The 14823-nt window shown below is 33.4% G+C and overlaps 2 protein-coding genes across 2 annotated transcripts; both read right to left on the minus strand.

Annotated features, from left to right (window-relative positions):
- LOC105178552 (ADP,ATP carrier protein 3, mitochondrial) lies at positions 1485-5017 on the minus strand. Its single transcript, XM_011102045.2, has 4 exons — positions 4865-5017; positions 3055-3555; positions 2509-2880; positions 1485-2114 (listed from the first exon to the last, which is right to left on the minus strand). Exons 2-4 carry the CDS (start codon positions 3532-3534, stop codon positions 1815-1817), a joined length of 1152 nt encoding a protein of 383 aa, XP_011100347.1. The 5' UTR covers positions 3535-3555; positions 4865-5017; the 3' UTR covers positions 1485-1814.
- On the minus strand, positions 8549-14533 carry LOC105178553 (secretory carrier-associated membrane protein 1-like). The gene is made up of 12 exons (XM_011102048.2): positions 14399-14533; positions 12984-13091; positions 12837-12899; positions 12436-12469; positions 12222-12344; positions 10600-10662; positions 10422-10512; positions 9797-9842; positions 9644-9711; positions 9378-9426; positions 8906-8971; positions 8549-8822 (listed from the first exon to the last, which is right to left on the minus strand). The coding sequence occupies exons 1-12, from the start codon at positions 14453-14455 to the stop codon at positions 8736-8738; spliced, it is 855 nt and encodes a 284-aa protein (XP_011100350.1). The 5' UTR covers positions 14456-14533; the 3' UTR covers positions 8549-8735.

The following is a 14823-nucleotide window of genomic DNA, read 5'->3' on the forward strand; positions in this document are numbered from 1 at the left end:
CGTTCAAAAGAAACAAAAACACCAAACTTCCGAGCAATATTCTATCAGCACTCCTATTAAAAACACAATAGTTTCGCATGTAAAAAGGACATTCTTGAAAATCATCTATAAAAGAAAAACAAAACAACAACAAAAAGAAGAAGAAGAAGAAGAAGACAGAACTCAAAAAATGAGAAAAATAAAATTAAACCTGAAATTTCAAATTCACAGCAAACAGAAAGCAAATACATAAGATACTTGTATATCAATTTCAAAATAAATAAAGATTAGTACTCTTATACAAAACACAGCTATATGGATTTCCAAACAAAATAACTTATTGAAACACATCGAAGAATGAAAGGCGGGCAAAGCCTGTAGATGTGAATGGAAAACTAGAGAAGAGGCCACCTACCGCCGGCGATCGAGCAATAGGCACCCGAGAAGAGAAGAGAAGAGTAGTAGGAGAGGCGTTCGAGTGAGAAAGGTGTTGAGAGGCAAGCTACATGGACAGTCAGAGTATGTACTGTACAGCCGGACCCCAAATTGCCTTTCAATTTGCTTAAGATTTGTGTTTCCCTATTTGGCCATTACAATCTCAATAAAAACCTTTTCTAATGTTTGGATTTGTTTTCTCAGTGTTTTGTTTGTATTTTGTGGAGATAGAGAGAGAAAAAAAAATAAATAAGTGTGTGTTAAAGATAGTATTATGTTTGAATTTATTTTTGAAGATAATTTAAAATAAATATTGTATGTTTAATATTGTGTTTTGGAAGATAAAAATTACTATTCATTGTAAATCATATCTTTTTTATATATTTTTATGTATATGTATGTGTGCATATATATGTATGTATTTATGCTAAAACAGTTTAAAACACCTAGATAAGGTGTTTTTAAATTATGACAAACATTGGGTATGTTTTGACTCGTTTCGAAGATAACTTGAAAATGAAAACAAACATAGTGTTTCTTTTTTGGGGGTTAAATTATAGAATAAATTGCATAAAAATTCATAAATTTTAGTTGAAAATTCTCCAATATTAATATAATAGGCCAAATTTGTATATTTTAACATAATGCACACCCGCTTCTTTCATTAATTATACTTAACGATATTAAATTTTAATTAAATCGTCTATTGTACTCTTATTATAATAATTATTAGTTTTTAATTGTTAAAACATGAATGGTCAGATTTTAAGTAATTTAAAATATAACTTTTAGTTATATATATCACACATATATAATATAATATATATTTACATAGGTGGCAACCGCGAAAAAAAGTATTAAAATTTTATGTTTAATTATTATTACAGTCTTTTTTTATGAATTTGATATTATTACACCATTTTGAATAATTCATTTAAACTCTTTTCAAACCCGACCCATTTCTGTCGCCCAATTGTCACGCCTACTTACCACAATTCAGACGACACACAACAAAGAAAACTGACAGAAATGTCAATGCATCCTACTTTGAGAATAACAGGACAAGGCAATTCTTCATAAGCGATGGCATAACTTGCAACAGATATAACTCAACAATACACTGACAGTGCGACTAATACAACAAAGAGCAACGAAGTGGGGCTAAAGATTATTCAGTCCCAAAAAAGGACCAAACTATCTAGTTGAGGCTGAACACTCGTCCTCATGAAAACACAGCGTTCCAAACAGGTATGCTGCTATAAATTTATACAGGATTTCCAGCAAAGGCAAAAGGCACCAACAAAAACAATGTTCACAAAAATATTATTCCAAAGACGCGGATGACCATCTAGATAAGAACATCACTTAATCGTCATTGTCATTATATCACCATTTTGATATTAACCACCACCACCAGAACCATACTTCTTGCCCAAGACGAGAACCTGCAATTTGTCGTAGCCAGCAAGCACGCCAGCACCTGCAACAGCTCTTAAGATGTTTGCTCCAGCACCCTTGAAGAGTGACTTAGTTCCTTCTTTCTTCACGATCTGCGAAAATGCATCAATTGAGCTCTTATATTTGACAGCCTCTCCTGAAGTCATCATCATCCTTCTACGCACGGTATCAATTGGGTAAGAAGCCAAGCCAGCACCGATGGTGATTCCCCACCCCAGAAGGAAACTAGCTAAGAAACTATCCTGTACATACCAATACCAAGCCAAGTCATGTAAATGTAAAGCCTGCAATTGGCAACTTTATCCTACACTAGACTTCTGAAGCATGCATGAGATATGCATTATGACAAATCAAGTATAATTGCAATAAAGCAATATAGTGGAATAAGCAATATATATCATTCATATCCATAATGCAACATCTTCCTGAAGATATATCGAACATTTGATTAAATTGTGTCACTGGCTCAATAATATTATTTAAGCAACAATTACAACACATCACTCTAATTTTTCAGATAAACTTCCACAGACATGAATTAAAGAAAAAGGGGAGAAGCATTCAAGAGAAGACAGACGCAAGGAAGAAAGCCATCAACACAGAAGTCAAGATTACAAGATTCTCAAGTATACCAACCTGCAATGAACCAGTTAGAACGACCGGTTTCAGAGAATCATACATTCCAAAATAAAGCCCACGGTAGACGATAATTCCAACACAAGAAATGTTGAATCCACGGTAAAGTCCAACAAGACCATCAGATTGGATTGTTTTTCTGTAAACATCAATCAAGCCATTGAACTGCCTTTCTCCACCCTTTTTGGCAGCCTTAGCATCATTTGCCAACCTCGTTCGGGCATAATCAAGAGAGTAAACAAACAGGAGAGATGAAGCACCAGCAGCACCACCAGATGCCAAGTTTCCAGCAAACCATTTCCAGTAACCATCCTTGTCTTTCTTGAAGTTAAACAGTCTCTTGAAATAATCTTTGAAGGCAAAGTTGAGGGCCTGCAAACAGTCACAAGAAGAGGCATCAGAGATTGATAATTGATATCACTGTCAGTTGGCTGCAGTAAATGAGAAGATGCTGCATTAGAAACTTTGCATCACCTTTCAAGTGCATAATCAAATGAGATTACGTCACGATTCAACAAGAAAAACTACTTCTATGAGACTGTTAACCTGAGTAGGGAAGTATCTTATAACGTTCGCAGTGTTGCCTCTCCACAGTGAAAGTACACCTTCATCCTTGATAGTTCTAGCAAAGCAATCAGAAATTCCCTTGTAAGGTTCAGACAATCGACCAGCTCGGATCATCTCATCCTGGTTTTGAATCAAGAGTTTTACTCTCTCAATTGGAGCAGCAGCAGTCTTGGATACTGCTGCAGAAACCCCTCCCATGAGGAAATCCACCATAAAACCGGACAACCCTTTTTCTGTTGGAGCCTGTATAAGGAAAGGAGAGACTGGTGAAACAATCTCCAGGCCAGTTCCTTGGAATGATGGCATGGAAAGACTCCGCAGACCTCCATTAACATATCCACCAGTCAAGTATTGCAATCCAGCACTTCTAGAGTGTGTGTGAGGAGAAATCTGAGAAAAAAGATAAGATTGCCCATGTATCTTTCGAAATACAGATGGATGTTGTGTACCATCCCCCATTTTCGCAGTCAATGCAGTGACCTGCAAAGGAAACAGCAACTCTGAGAACATATATTGGCCGGTAAAAGAAAGGGTAAATTACAATGGTCCTTGCCACAATATAAGTACCGCTCGTTATTTGAAAGTTTACAAATACCCCCCTACAATTAATAGTCGTCTAACAAATACCAATCGTGAACAGCCCATTTTATGGGGTTTTTGTTAGATGAATGTTAATTATAGAGGGGTATTTGTAATTTTTCTAAGAATGATGGGGTATTTGTAATTATCGCAAACCTCGGGGGAGCCCGTTGTAATTTACCATAAAAGAAACACACTAGACTTTTCAGTTAAATTGAGCTCCAAAGTTATCTCTCCTAGCATTTCAAATCTTAATACAGACTCCTTTATATTGTGTCAAAAATAACAATACTAGGTCAGTAAGTATCTCTTGAGAACTCCAAAGAACCCCTATTTCCATTTTGAGAATACCCAGATTCCACACTACATTTAGACATACACAAGTATGAAGACAATTAAGTTAATTAACAAAAACCAAAACAAAAATCTCAAGCATAACAATCTTCAACAAGAAACTTATTAGCACAGCAAATCATTGACAATATTACCAAACTGATGGACCTAGTTCTTATGTCATCTTGATCACAAATAATAAAAATCCTTCTGAATATTACTATGGAGTATTACTAACGGATTAAAACTAAAAATCACTAGAAATCCACTGCAGTTTATTCCAGCACGAAGGTTGATGTCAGTTGCATGTGCAAATATCCATTTCTCCTCTCAATCAGTTACGTAACATTGACAGTTGCATCTATGTTTAATAACTGAACCAGAGTCTTCAGCACGTCAAGAATCCCATGAACTATACTGAAAGCTAAATTGTCATAACCGTGACATTGATATCATGATCACTACCCGATTACCAAGCATTGGACGTGCTAGAGAACCGCAAACAACAGCGAGAACAATAACCAGAATTCATATGAATTTCCCATGTCCAGTAGCTCTACCTTTGCCAAATAAGAAACCCAAAAAGTCTATTATATTCCACAGGGTGCAATCCCGCTAAACCACAATAAACTTTAGCATCAAATAAAGCAATTCCATATGAACTACGAAATTCCCAAACAATTCGTCAATCAACTAAACTCAAGCGTCTGAGAAAAAATGTTCCATAAACCAAGAAAAACAAAACAAAAAGCATCAACCTCCAAACAGAAAACGACAGATAAACCAGCATCAAACAAGATTAAAAAAGCATCACAAAAATCGAGATGGAGGACGGAACCAAAAAATGATGAAGCTTTAGAGTGGAATATTCATGTACCTGCGATAGGTCGCGAGAGAGCAAAAAGAGGAAAATGCTGGCTCCAGAATCGGGTTTAGGAGGATGATCTAGAAATGGTGAAGTGACTCTGATATATATCACTCCGTTTTTTCTGAGAAACACAGACTAGGGTTTTGTCAGTTACTGATCTCCCCATTCGATTTCCCTGAAATTGCTAGTCTGCCATTGGCAAATGGCAACTGAATTTACAATTCAGCTGGGGTTTGGCAAAAATGAAAACATGACTCCTACATCTATACATTATAATATAAAATAAAAAAAAAATTATACACAATTAGCGATTACTTACATCACGATATTAATTTTTTAGATTATCAAAAATATTTTTATATATTTTCAATCAATCATATTCAAATTCTTCTTTTCATCTATATGATCTATACTAATATAAAAATTTCACTCACATCAAATATTTTTTGTATCGATAATATCTTTAGATTAATTTTATTTTATTTATTTATTTTTTTAAAATATAATGTGTTGGTATATATATTTTATTTTTATTTATATTATATTTTAAAGTGTGAAAAATTATTTATTATATGCATGTAGAGACGACAAGCTATAATGACTGGTATATTATAAAATATGACGTTAAATCCAATTATATAAATATTTGTATTTTTAAAAAGTACAAATAAGTTTTTTAAATAGGTGTCAATGTAATTTATTTTGAAAGTGTATATGTAAATTTTTGTCCCTAAATAAAGAGTGTATTGTAATTATAATTACAGAATCAATAGAATGTTTTTAATTTTATAAATAACATGGATTATTTGTGTTGTTTTATTTAATTGTAAGGTGTGTCGATATAATTTATTTTAATAATTATTTAAAAATTTTAAAATATTATATTTTATTTTGAAAAGTAAGCTCTTGAATTAATTTTGTAGCATACATCTGGGATCAATGTCTGTGTCGAAAGATACGATCATTATAAGCTATATCTATTGTAGTCAAAATGTGTAGTAAAGATGGTGTGTTCTAAGAGAGAATTTGTCCCCTTCAATATTATGACAGTAGCATCTCCTATACGCTCTGAGACACGATTTCCTTAGAATCTGTGGCCATAGTGATTGAATAAGTAGGATAGGATTTCCGTGACAATTCAGTAGGGTAAACAGGAGGTCTCGAGTTATTAAGTATTAGATTCCTAGTCTAGAATGAGAACCGACGCCCAATTTCATACCTTGGACTAAGGTCGGGAGACGGTTGATGGTTGATGGAAGGACCTTATCGTATGTATTCGACTGCTTAAATCTTTTCACCATTATTCACCTAGTCTCTAGTAACAGTACCATGGACTGTTACTAGACGGCCGCCCATTGTAATTGGTTATTTCTAGTTATGGAAAAATAAAAAATAATTTATTAAATTAAATTTAATTATATTGGGAACAGACCCAAGTTTAGCTAAGGGTGAACTTAAAGAGTCATACTGTAAGTCTAGCACGAGAAAGGAAGGTCTCCTTGGTGATTGTAGTGAACGGATTTAGAAGGTATCAAGATTAAAACTTTGGGGAAAACGAACGGTTTGAAAAAGGGAACAACGCATTTAGCCGATTAAAGAGAATGATGAGGGTAAGATCCATTTACGTTTCGATGCCCCTCGATTTTTCATTTGTTCTAGGCCTCTAATTTTTATATTATTTCACACCAAATGCCTGGGATAGATCAAGGTACACCCCTTGATCGGGTATTAACATGTTTTAATTTCATAATTTTTTATTTTCGTTATTCTGCCGCTTTTTCAGGGCCAATCCACTTCCTTTAAGGTGAATAATGGCATGAACATTTAGGCTCCAAGTTCTATATGGGTAGTCAATCATATCTAGTATTATCTAGGCATGAAATCTGGTGTTGGTTCCTATCTTTAACTAGGCATCTTCGCTTTGGCGTAGGAAATCCTTGCCCACTCAATCAATCACTATGATCATAAAGTTAAATAGTCTAAACTATCTCAGAGCGCATAGGAAATCTCGCTAACACATACTAACAAAAGATAATCCATTCCTCGAATCCACTGTCCTCGTTACATACTCTAACTGCACTGGACAAGACTTATAATGACAACATCTTACGATGCAGTCTTCTCGCCAGAGCTAAGATACAATTTTCGTATGCACGCGATTGCCATGATTCCTCAAGTCGGAGAACTAATCTGTACCATTAGAATTGGGAATTCTAGTTATACCAGCCAAGCTCTCAAAGCTTTCATATGACGATTTCTACAAGTCAGTTCAGTTATTCGACTACCTTGCCAACTAATCCACTAAATTGCACCGACGACCTACGTTTTCCTCTTATGAAACACGGCCATTGTACTAATTAATGCAAGTCTCCATAGGCTCCCGATGCTCTATCTTAAAGTCCTCGACTTTCAGATCAACCCTCAAAAATTGGTATTGCTGCTGCCAACCTATGCACAACCCAACTCCAGGGATTTAACCATTCGATTTGTGGGTATTTGTTGTGACGTTGAAACGACATTCAGTGTTAGTAGTAATCACAACAAACACTTATGACATTGACAAATACTAACTTTATTCATTATTATATTACTTTAATAAAGATTGGACGACTAGTAGCCAATTCAATTGACTTTCTGGTCACTTATTCTAACACTTCCTTCGACAGATACATTCTTAAGGATACTTAGCACATTTTCATTATTAGGAAAGAAAAAAGAGTGGGTGTCTTTGAAAATTCAACTGACTCCTTTTTTAATGCATGATATCCACGTCATAGTAGCAATATGATGCCGGATTTGGTTGAAAAATCATTACATTAACAACTTTTAAATTTTCACTGTGCTTAGCATATCAGGCCGTATACAATACTTTCATAAAATTGGGTTGATTATTTTTAACCACTACATTTAAAAAGCTATATAATAATATCTGAATCTAAGTTCAAATAATACCACTGACAATATAATATATGGTCCATAATTTAATAGGGTCAAATATGTGAAGTAAATGAAGAATCTAAAATTTCTTGTAGTTATTGGGAGATGAGAGATAATAAAGTACTACGGTGTATGTAATTATTTAAATTCATGCAAAGGTTAAGTTAAAAATGCATATTTTATGATTATCATGACATCCGTGATCATATACTTAAGGGAAAAATATTATTTTAATCCGTTAAGTATGTTTAATTTTAATTTTAATCAGATAACTATGTTCATTTTTGTTTAGGTTCAGTAACTTACGAAATTGCTTACTTTTAATCCTCTGGCAGATTTTTGAACAATTTTACCCCTATGTAACTTTGAAAGGCAATTTTAGTCCATATGCACTCATAGGGGTAAAATTGTCCAAAATGTCACGATCTTAGAAAATCGTGTTGTTTAACTCAAGAACCAACCATAGTGTTGGATTCGTTTTTTTAGTGTTTTGTTGTGTTTTGTGGAGATAGAGAGAGAAAAACAAAGATAAATAAGTGTGTGTTAGAGACAGTATGTATGTTTGGATTTATTTTTTGAGAGAATATAAAATAAGTATTGTATGTTTAATATTGTGTTTTGGGAGACAAAAATTACTATTTATTGTCAAATCATGTCTTTTTATATATATTTATGCATATGTATGTATGTATGCTAAAATAGTTAAAAACACATAATTAAGGTGTTTCTGAATGATGACAAACATTGGGTATGTTTTGACTCGTCCCTGAGATAACTTGAAAATGAAAACAAACAAAGTGAACAACATGTTTTACATAAGTACATAGAATTGCATGTACAATGTATGAAATTTATGTTTTTTTTTTCTCAGTTATGTTGAAGGTAATTACTAGAGAATAATCATACATTCTCTAAAGCAATCAACCACCAATCAGTTATCATATCACAATGCCGCCATAACAGTTGATCTTGCTGCCTCATTCTTCATTTGATCAGATTTTCCACTGCCTCTAAAGTACATATATACTTGCTGTGTATCATAAAAGAATAATAGAATAAGATGAGATTAAATTAAATAAGAAATACAAGTGATAAAATTGACGTATATCAAACCTGGATCACCCATATGCTAATCGATATCTCAAGACAGAATAAAGCAAATCCCACAACGTAAAATATCTACAAAGGAATGATAAAGGTTAAATGACCGAATGTCTAACCACAACAATAGTACATAGAGAAAAAGTTGAAACCAAATAAATAAGAATAGGAAAAGTTTTAGTCCGATAACTATGTCCATTTTTGTTTAGGTTCATTAACTTACAAAATTGCTCACTTTTAGTCCTCTGGCAGATTTTCGGACAATTTTACTCCTATGCAACTTTTGAAAGGCAGTTTTAGTCCATATGCACTCATAGGGGTAAAATTAGTTGAAAATCTGCTAGAGGACTAAAAGTAAGCAATTTCGTAAGTTACTGGACCTAAACAAAGATGGACATAATTATCGGACTAAAATTAAAATTAGACATACTTAGCGGACTAAAATAATACTTTTCCCTAATAACAATAATCTTGATGGACTTACCCCGACCACAACATTATAAGCTAAAAGCTCAATTGCAGGCAAGATTCCACTGTTAAGAGAAACATTTACAAGCATCAGTAAGCTATACAATAAGAAAGAGATGGATTTGAATATTTTTCACCCATCGGCAAATGTAGGGCGCCGGCTATGGCGTGGTAGTTCCGAAAGTGCACATATTGTATTTTATATTCTTTCAAACAATAAGCGATTGATGATCACAAATCAATTTGGTCTGCTCAAGTAAAAGGAAAAACTCGACAACTCACGTTAAAGATTTTCCTTCAACGATTATTGGAGGAGCAATGGCAGCAACGATGCAGAAACCAATATGAAACTACGTTAAGATACCAAAGTAAATTTTTAGGCATAATAAATGAGTAGGATAATCAAAGAATTTGAAGAAACTATCACATACTAACCATGTAAGATAAGAAGAACCAACCGAACCTCAAGGCACTATCAGTTCTACAAATGAAAGAAAAATAGACATCGGTAGAAGAATAATTGGAGTGTACAAAGCTCCCCACTATCACATATGCTAGTTCCATAAGCAAATAAAAAGTGACTTAAAAAGATAAACACTAGCTCAAATGGAAATTAGATGGCACTGACATAATCTATTCTGAAAAAAGAAAAGAAAAGAATTTACTAGTATAAAAAATAGGAAAAAGTATTATTTTAGTCGCTAAGTATGTCTAATTTTAATTTTAATTCGATAACTATGTCCATTTTGTTTAGGTCCAGTAACTTACGGAATTACTTACTTTTAGTCCTCTGGCAGATTTTCGGACAATTTTACCCTGCGCAACTTTTGAAAGGCAGTTTTAGTCCATATGAACTCATAGGGGTAAAATTGTCCAAAAATATGTCAGAGGACTAAAAGTAAGCAATTTCGTAAGTTACTGGACAAAAACAAAAATGAACATAGTTATCGGACTAAAATTAAAATTAGACATACTTAGCGGACTAAAATAATGCTTTTCCCTAAAAAACAAGGGCAAAAGAAAAACAAAACATGGCAAAAAAATGAGATCTCGTAAGTACCTCATGGCACGATAAAGAGGACGATACCATAACAAATAGGCTCCTGGAATAAATGATAAGTAGATGATAGAGCATAACCAAATTATTGGACCTAAACAAGAGAAAAGTATTAGCCCATAAGTATCTTTAGGGATAATTGGAGACTAGAAGAAATTTGTAGATTCAATCAACCATCCACCTTCCCCATTAATCCAAGCTATAGTAGTTGCCAAAAAATTCCATAGAAGACATGCTGCTAAACCTGCAAAAACAGCACTTAAAAAAATTAAGCAAGAACTTAGATAGTTAAATAATTGATGCAAATAAACTATTAAAAAAATTATCGAGTAAATCTGCACTCACAAAATTTAAGTTAACGATATTAGAATTCTGGGTTGTAAATGAGACAAAAGTCACTGTTACATCCAAAATCCCAATATAACGTGAATGTCGGGCACAATGGTCATTGCATAAGCACTACATGGCATGTTGGCTAGTTATTTAGGTGAGGGGTACATATCCACATAGTAAGCAAAGTTGATTCAAAGTATCACTAGATCAATTGTGTTCAATTGTTGTGTCATGTAATGCTTGTTCTATTGATTACCTTGCATATCATATTTCAAATCTCAATTCTATGATACTTACATCCAAAATGAATCGTACGTACGTGGAATATTTATTTACTAAAATTTGTTAATATACCGTTAACTTGATTCATGGTGATTCTTTTAACGTAAAAATGAAAGCAATATATTTGGGGCAACACCACAACATCCCAATGAATGCCGCAATAATAATGCATATGTCGAGCTTCTTCAATAGTACAACATTTTTATACAAGAATCCTAGAACAATAAATGAACTTATTCAAAGAATTATATAGGATAAAAATATTTTTGACAATTAAAATTTAAGAGAAAATGATGGATAGTTAATTGTGATGGAGATTAGATTCTCAACAATTACGTAAAGGATTTAGAATCAAATTAGGATTCAAATTTGAACTCCTCCGTTTTGGTAAATCTTTTACCATGAAGTATTCAACCCTTATATAAAGGGGTGGTGTGGTCGGACATATGTATCGTTGAAATCTACTAGCATAAATTCAAACGCCGTTGGACATCTAAAGCGTGGATGCCATTAGATGAGCAAAAATAAGGCTCTATGAATCTGAGACGGGATCTTGGTGAGATAACGCTTTGAACCGTTTCTTTATCTTCATCACTAGTCGGAGTATTCTTAAATCCCTTTTGCACTTATTTCTATAACCTGCTATGCATCTTTATGATACTACTTACATATCCAAAAAAACTAGGCTTAGTTTGTTTATGGAAAGAAACATGAGAAACACTTGCAAGGATATTCTTGAAATTACCTAAACTTCGTCTATGTAATAAGATACGTTTTACGAAAAAATGCACGACTAAAATACTGTGACTTAGGAGTCTCAACGTTAACTTATGGATCACGCTTGATCAAATTGTAATCCTTCTACGAATCTAATTTTCGTTAATATAAAGGATAGCTATAGATAAGAAATATCTATCTACGGTGTTATAAATATGACCACGAATACGAAGTTAGGCAAGTGTATTGTGCAAAAAAGAGGACATAACAACTTATAAATGCATGTACAATTGCTCCTAGCATCTCTTGCAGCATGTAGAGAAAAGACAAGAACCCGATGTATATATATAATGAGTATATACCCAAACACACCCTTAGATTTACAAATACATGAAAGATACGTATATTGGATGTAATTTCAAGATGCATGCACATTAAGTATATATGAAAACTCAATTTAAAATGGTATACCCAAAAATGTTGTGAATGCAACGTACTGTACTCTCTGCAGATGAATCGGGATTTCATTCGCAATGTCATGATGAATAATAGGAAAAAATGGAGGCCAGTTTTTCTCCTCAATGACAACTCCAGCTGCCAAATGAGAAAAACAAATAAAATTATGTGTTTTATGATATGAGAAATAAGAACATACGATCGAATGAAATACATAACAACGTTTTACATTGTCGAATGGCGTCTTCCCTCCTTTTCAATTCCTAAACAAGCAACAGAAAAAAGTTATTTATTTAAAAGGGTGAATAGCAATTTATCCCCTGTGATATTGAAATGAGCACATTACTCCCTTATGAAAAAATTATAGCAATTTACCTGTCTGTACTTTTTAAAATGAAGCAATTTACCTTCTTATAAAAGGAGGTAAATTGCTTCATTTCAAAAATCATAGGGGGGTAAATTGTTGTATTTTAAAATATATAGGGAGGTAAATCGCCACTTATTTTTTCATAAAAGGGTAATTTGCTCATTTGTAATATTGCATTTTTCTCAAATATAAATTAAGTTTGCAAAGGGATAAAAATTAAGGTTGGATCATCAATAACGGGTAAATAGTGCAATGTAGCTCACTTGTTCTCTCTTTTTCAACTCAGCCTCTTTGGCTTGAAGCTCCTTCTCTCGCCTCATCAAATCCTAAATAAGCATTAAACAACGTTATCACCTCAACCTATCAGTTGTCGTAATTCTACTAATGTAGAGGTTGTCAACTACACGTACCTTGGAATTATCAAGGGGAATGTCTACTGTAGCCCCACGATCATAGTCAGCAGGTTCAGGAGGAAGAGGTGAAAGTTTTGAATTTGCAGACGGAACACTCCCTGGATTCTGAAATCTCAGCAACAAAAAGGACAAAAAAAAGGGAAGAAAATAGAACATAATTAATGAATAGGAAGTGAAAACCGACAATATCTTGAAAGAAAGGTTCACATAAAAACTCAATGACAAGGTTTCCAAGCTTTCAAGCCAACCAAACGGATCTTTCAAGTCCCACAAATTTCCAAGAACCACTCTCCAGGTCGAGGAGTTGACTGCCCACGTCTTGTATTCAAGTTTCTCAAGTTCAGGATCCAGTTCTTGGGAAAAATCATTTATCGAAAGACGTTTTCTTCTCATGATTCATTCAAATTCTCCAGCCCTCATCCATCAAGACATCAAGTTCTTCAATTTAGAAATATGCTTTTTAAGCCCTCAAATAAAGAGTGAAAATGGAGGAAGAATGAGGACAATCTTTTCTCAAACTCAGTAGTTTATATAAAATGATGCAAACTAATTCCCAAGGGAGTATGCATGTATATTTTGTAGGAATTGTCTCCAAGAAGCAAGAATCATCTTGAGAGTAAGTACAGATTAGATTTTGGAGTCCCTCATGCATCTTATCAAATGGAGGGCTATAGAGGTATAAATTTTTATCTAATTCAATTGATTTTGGCATAAGATTCATGTTGTACTAATAATAATATACGGGTGAATAGCAATTTACCCCGTGTGATTGAAAATGCGCACGTTACCCTCCTATGAAAAAAATATAGTAATTTATCCCCTATACTTAAAAAAATAAAGCAATGTACCTCCTCATTTTAAAAAATATAAGGAGGTAAATTATTGTATTTTAAAAAATATAAGGAGGTAAATCGCTATTTATTTTTTCATAAGGGGTAATTTGCTCATTTGCGATATCATAAGGGGTTTGCTTGCATTTTTCCCAATAAAACACACTTGTTTGAATCAATTTGTGCTTTAATTTTCTTTTTAAATTCACAGCTCATTAGAATTACAGGAATCGATGACAATTCAAAACAAAGGAAAAGGTAAAGGGTAACGGTAGAAGATTCAGAAAGCACATAATAAAATATCACAGGGGCTAGTGTGTTCATTTTCAATATCACTGGGGTAAATTACTATTCACCCTATAACCAAGTATTATTTGTTTTTCAGAAGATGGAATAAATGCAAATACAAATAAACACATTGTGAAAACAAAAGCCGATCTGATAATTCAGGCAGCAAAATGTTAATACGTGCACCATTGGAACTAAACACAGAGCAAGCAATGTTACGTTCCATAAATTTACCAAAACTCTGGTAAATAATTTTATTACTGTGCAAGTAAAATTTTGAAATGTAAAAATTACCGCAAAAGGGTTGATGTCTTCGTCATAAGAGGGACTGGAATCGCGACGGGCAGACATGATAACAACCGTGTTCCAGAGGGTACTGAGAGTATATGAGAGATCAAGAGAAAAGAGTTCGGATCTGAAAAATGTCGGATACAGTATATGACATCAAAACGAAAATTTACAAATGTAAATGTATAATAAAAAAAGGGATAATTACACGCCTATTTCCTGAAGTTTAGTGTAATTATACATAAACCTCCTATGGTTGAAAAATATCAACAAATTCGATTAATTTTGAATAACGAATGGACTTATTTGCTAGATGCAGTGACAGAGCCAGAAAAATAATTTAATCCTATCATAATCTAATTAGTTAATTTATTGTATAAAATATTAAATTCGTCAAAAGTCAACCCCTCCCCCCCCAAAAAAAAAGAGGA

This window comes from Sesamum indicum, linkage group LG16, assembly GCF_000512975.1.
Source record: "Sesamum indicum cultivar Zhongzhi No. 13 linkage group LG16, S_indicum_v1.0, whole genome shotgun sequence".
In the NCBI taxonomy this organism is placed as follows: Eukaryota; Viridiplantae; Streptophyta; class Magnoliopsida; order Lamiales; family Pedaliaceae; genus Sesamum; species Sesamum indicum.

What these genes read in the sequence shown, in the direction of transcription:
- LOC105178553 (XM_011102048.2), bottom strand. Translation starts at nt 14,455, where the DNA reads ATGTCTGCCCGTCGCGATTCCAGTCCCTCTTATGACGAAGACATCAAC. An exon ending in TTCCCCTTGATAATTCCAAG is followed by an intron (nt 12,900 to 12,983) that starts GTACGTGTAGTT and finishes ATGCTTATTTAG; the next exon opens with GATTTGATGAGGCGAGAGAA. An exon ending in TGCATTCACAACATTTTTGG is followed by an intron (nt 10,663 to 12,221) that starts GTATACCATTTT and finishes CTGTTTTTGCAG; the next exon opens with GTTTAGCAGCATGTCTTCTA.
- LOC105178552 (XM_011102045.2), bottom strand. Translation starts at nt 3,534, where the DNA reads ATGGGGGATGGTACACAACATCCATCTGTATTTCGAAAGATACATGGG. An exon ending in TAAGATACTTCCCTACTCAG is followed by an intron (nt 2,881 to 3,054) that starts GTTAACAGTCTC and finishes GACTGTTTGCAG; the next exon opens with GCCCTCAACTTTGCCTTCAA. An exon ending in TTCTAACTGGTTCATTGCAG is followed by an intron (nt 2,115 to 2,508) that starts GTTGGTATACTT and finishes TGGTATGTACAG; the next exon opens with GATAGTTTCTTAGCTAGTTT.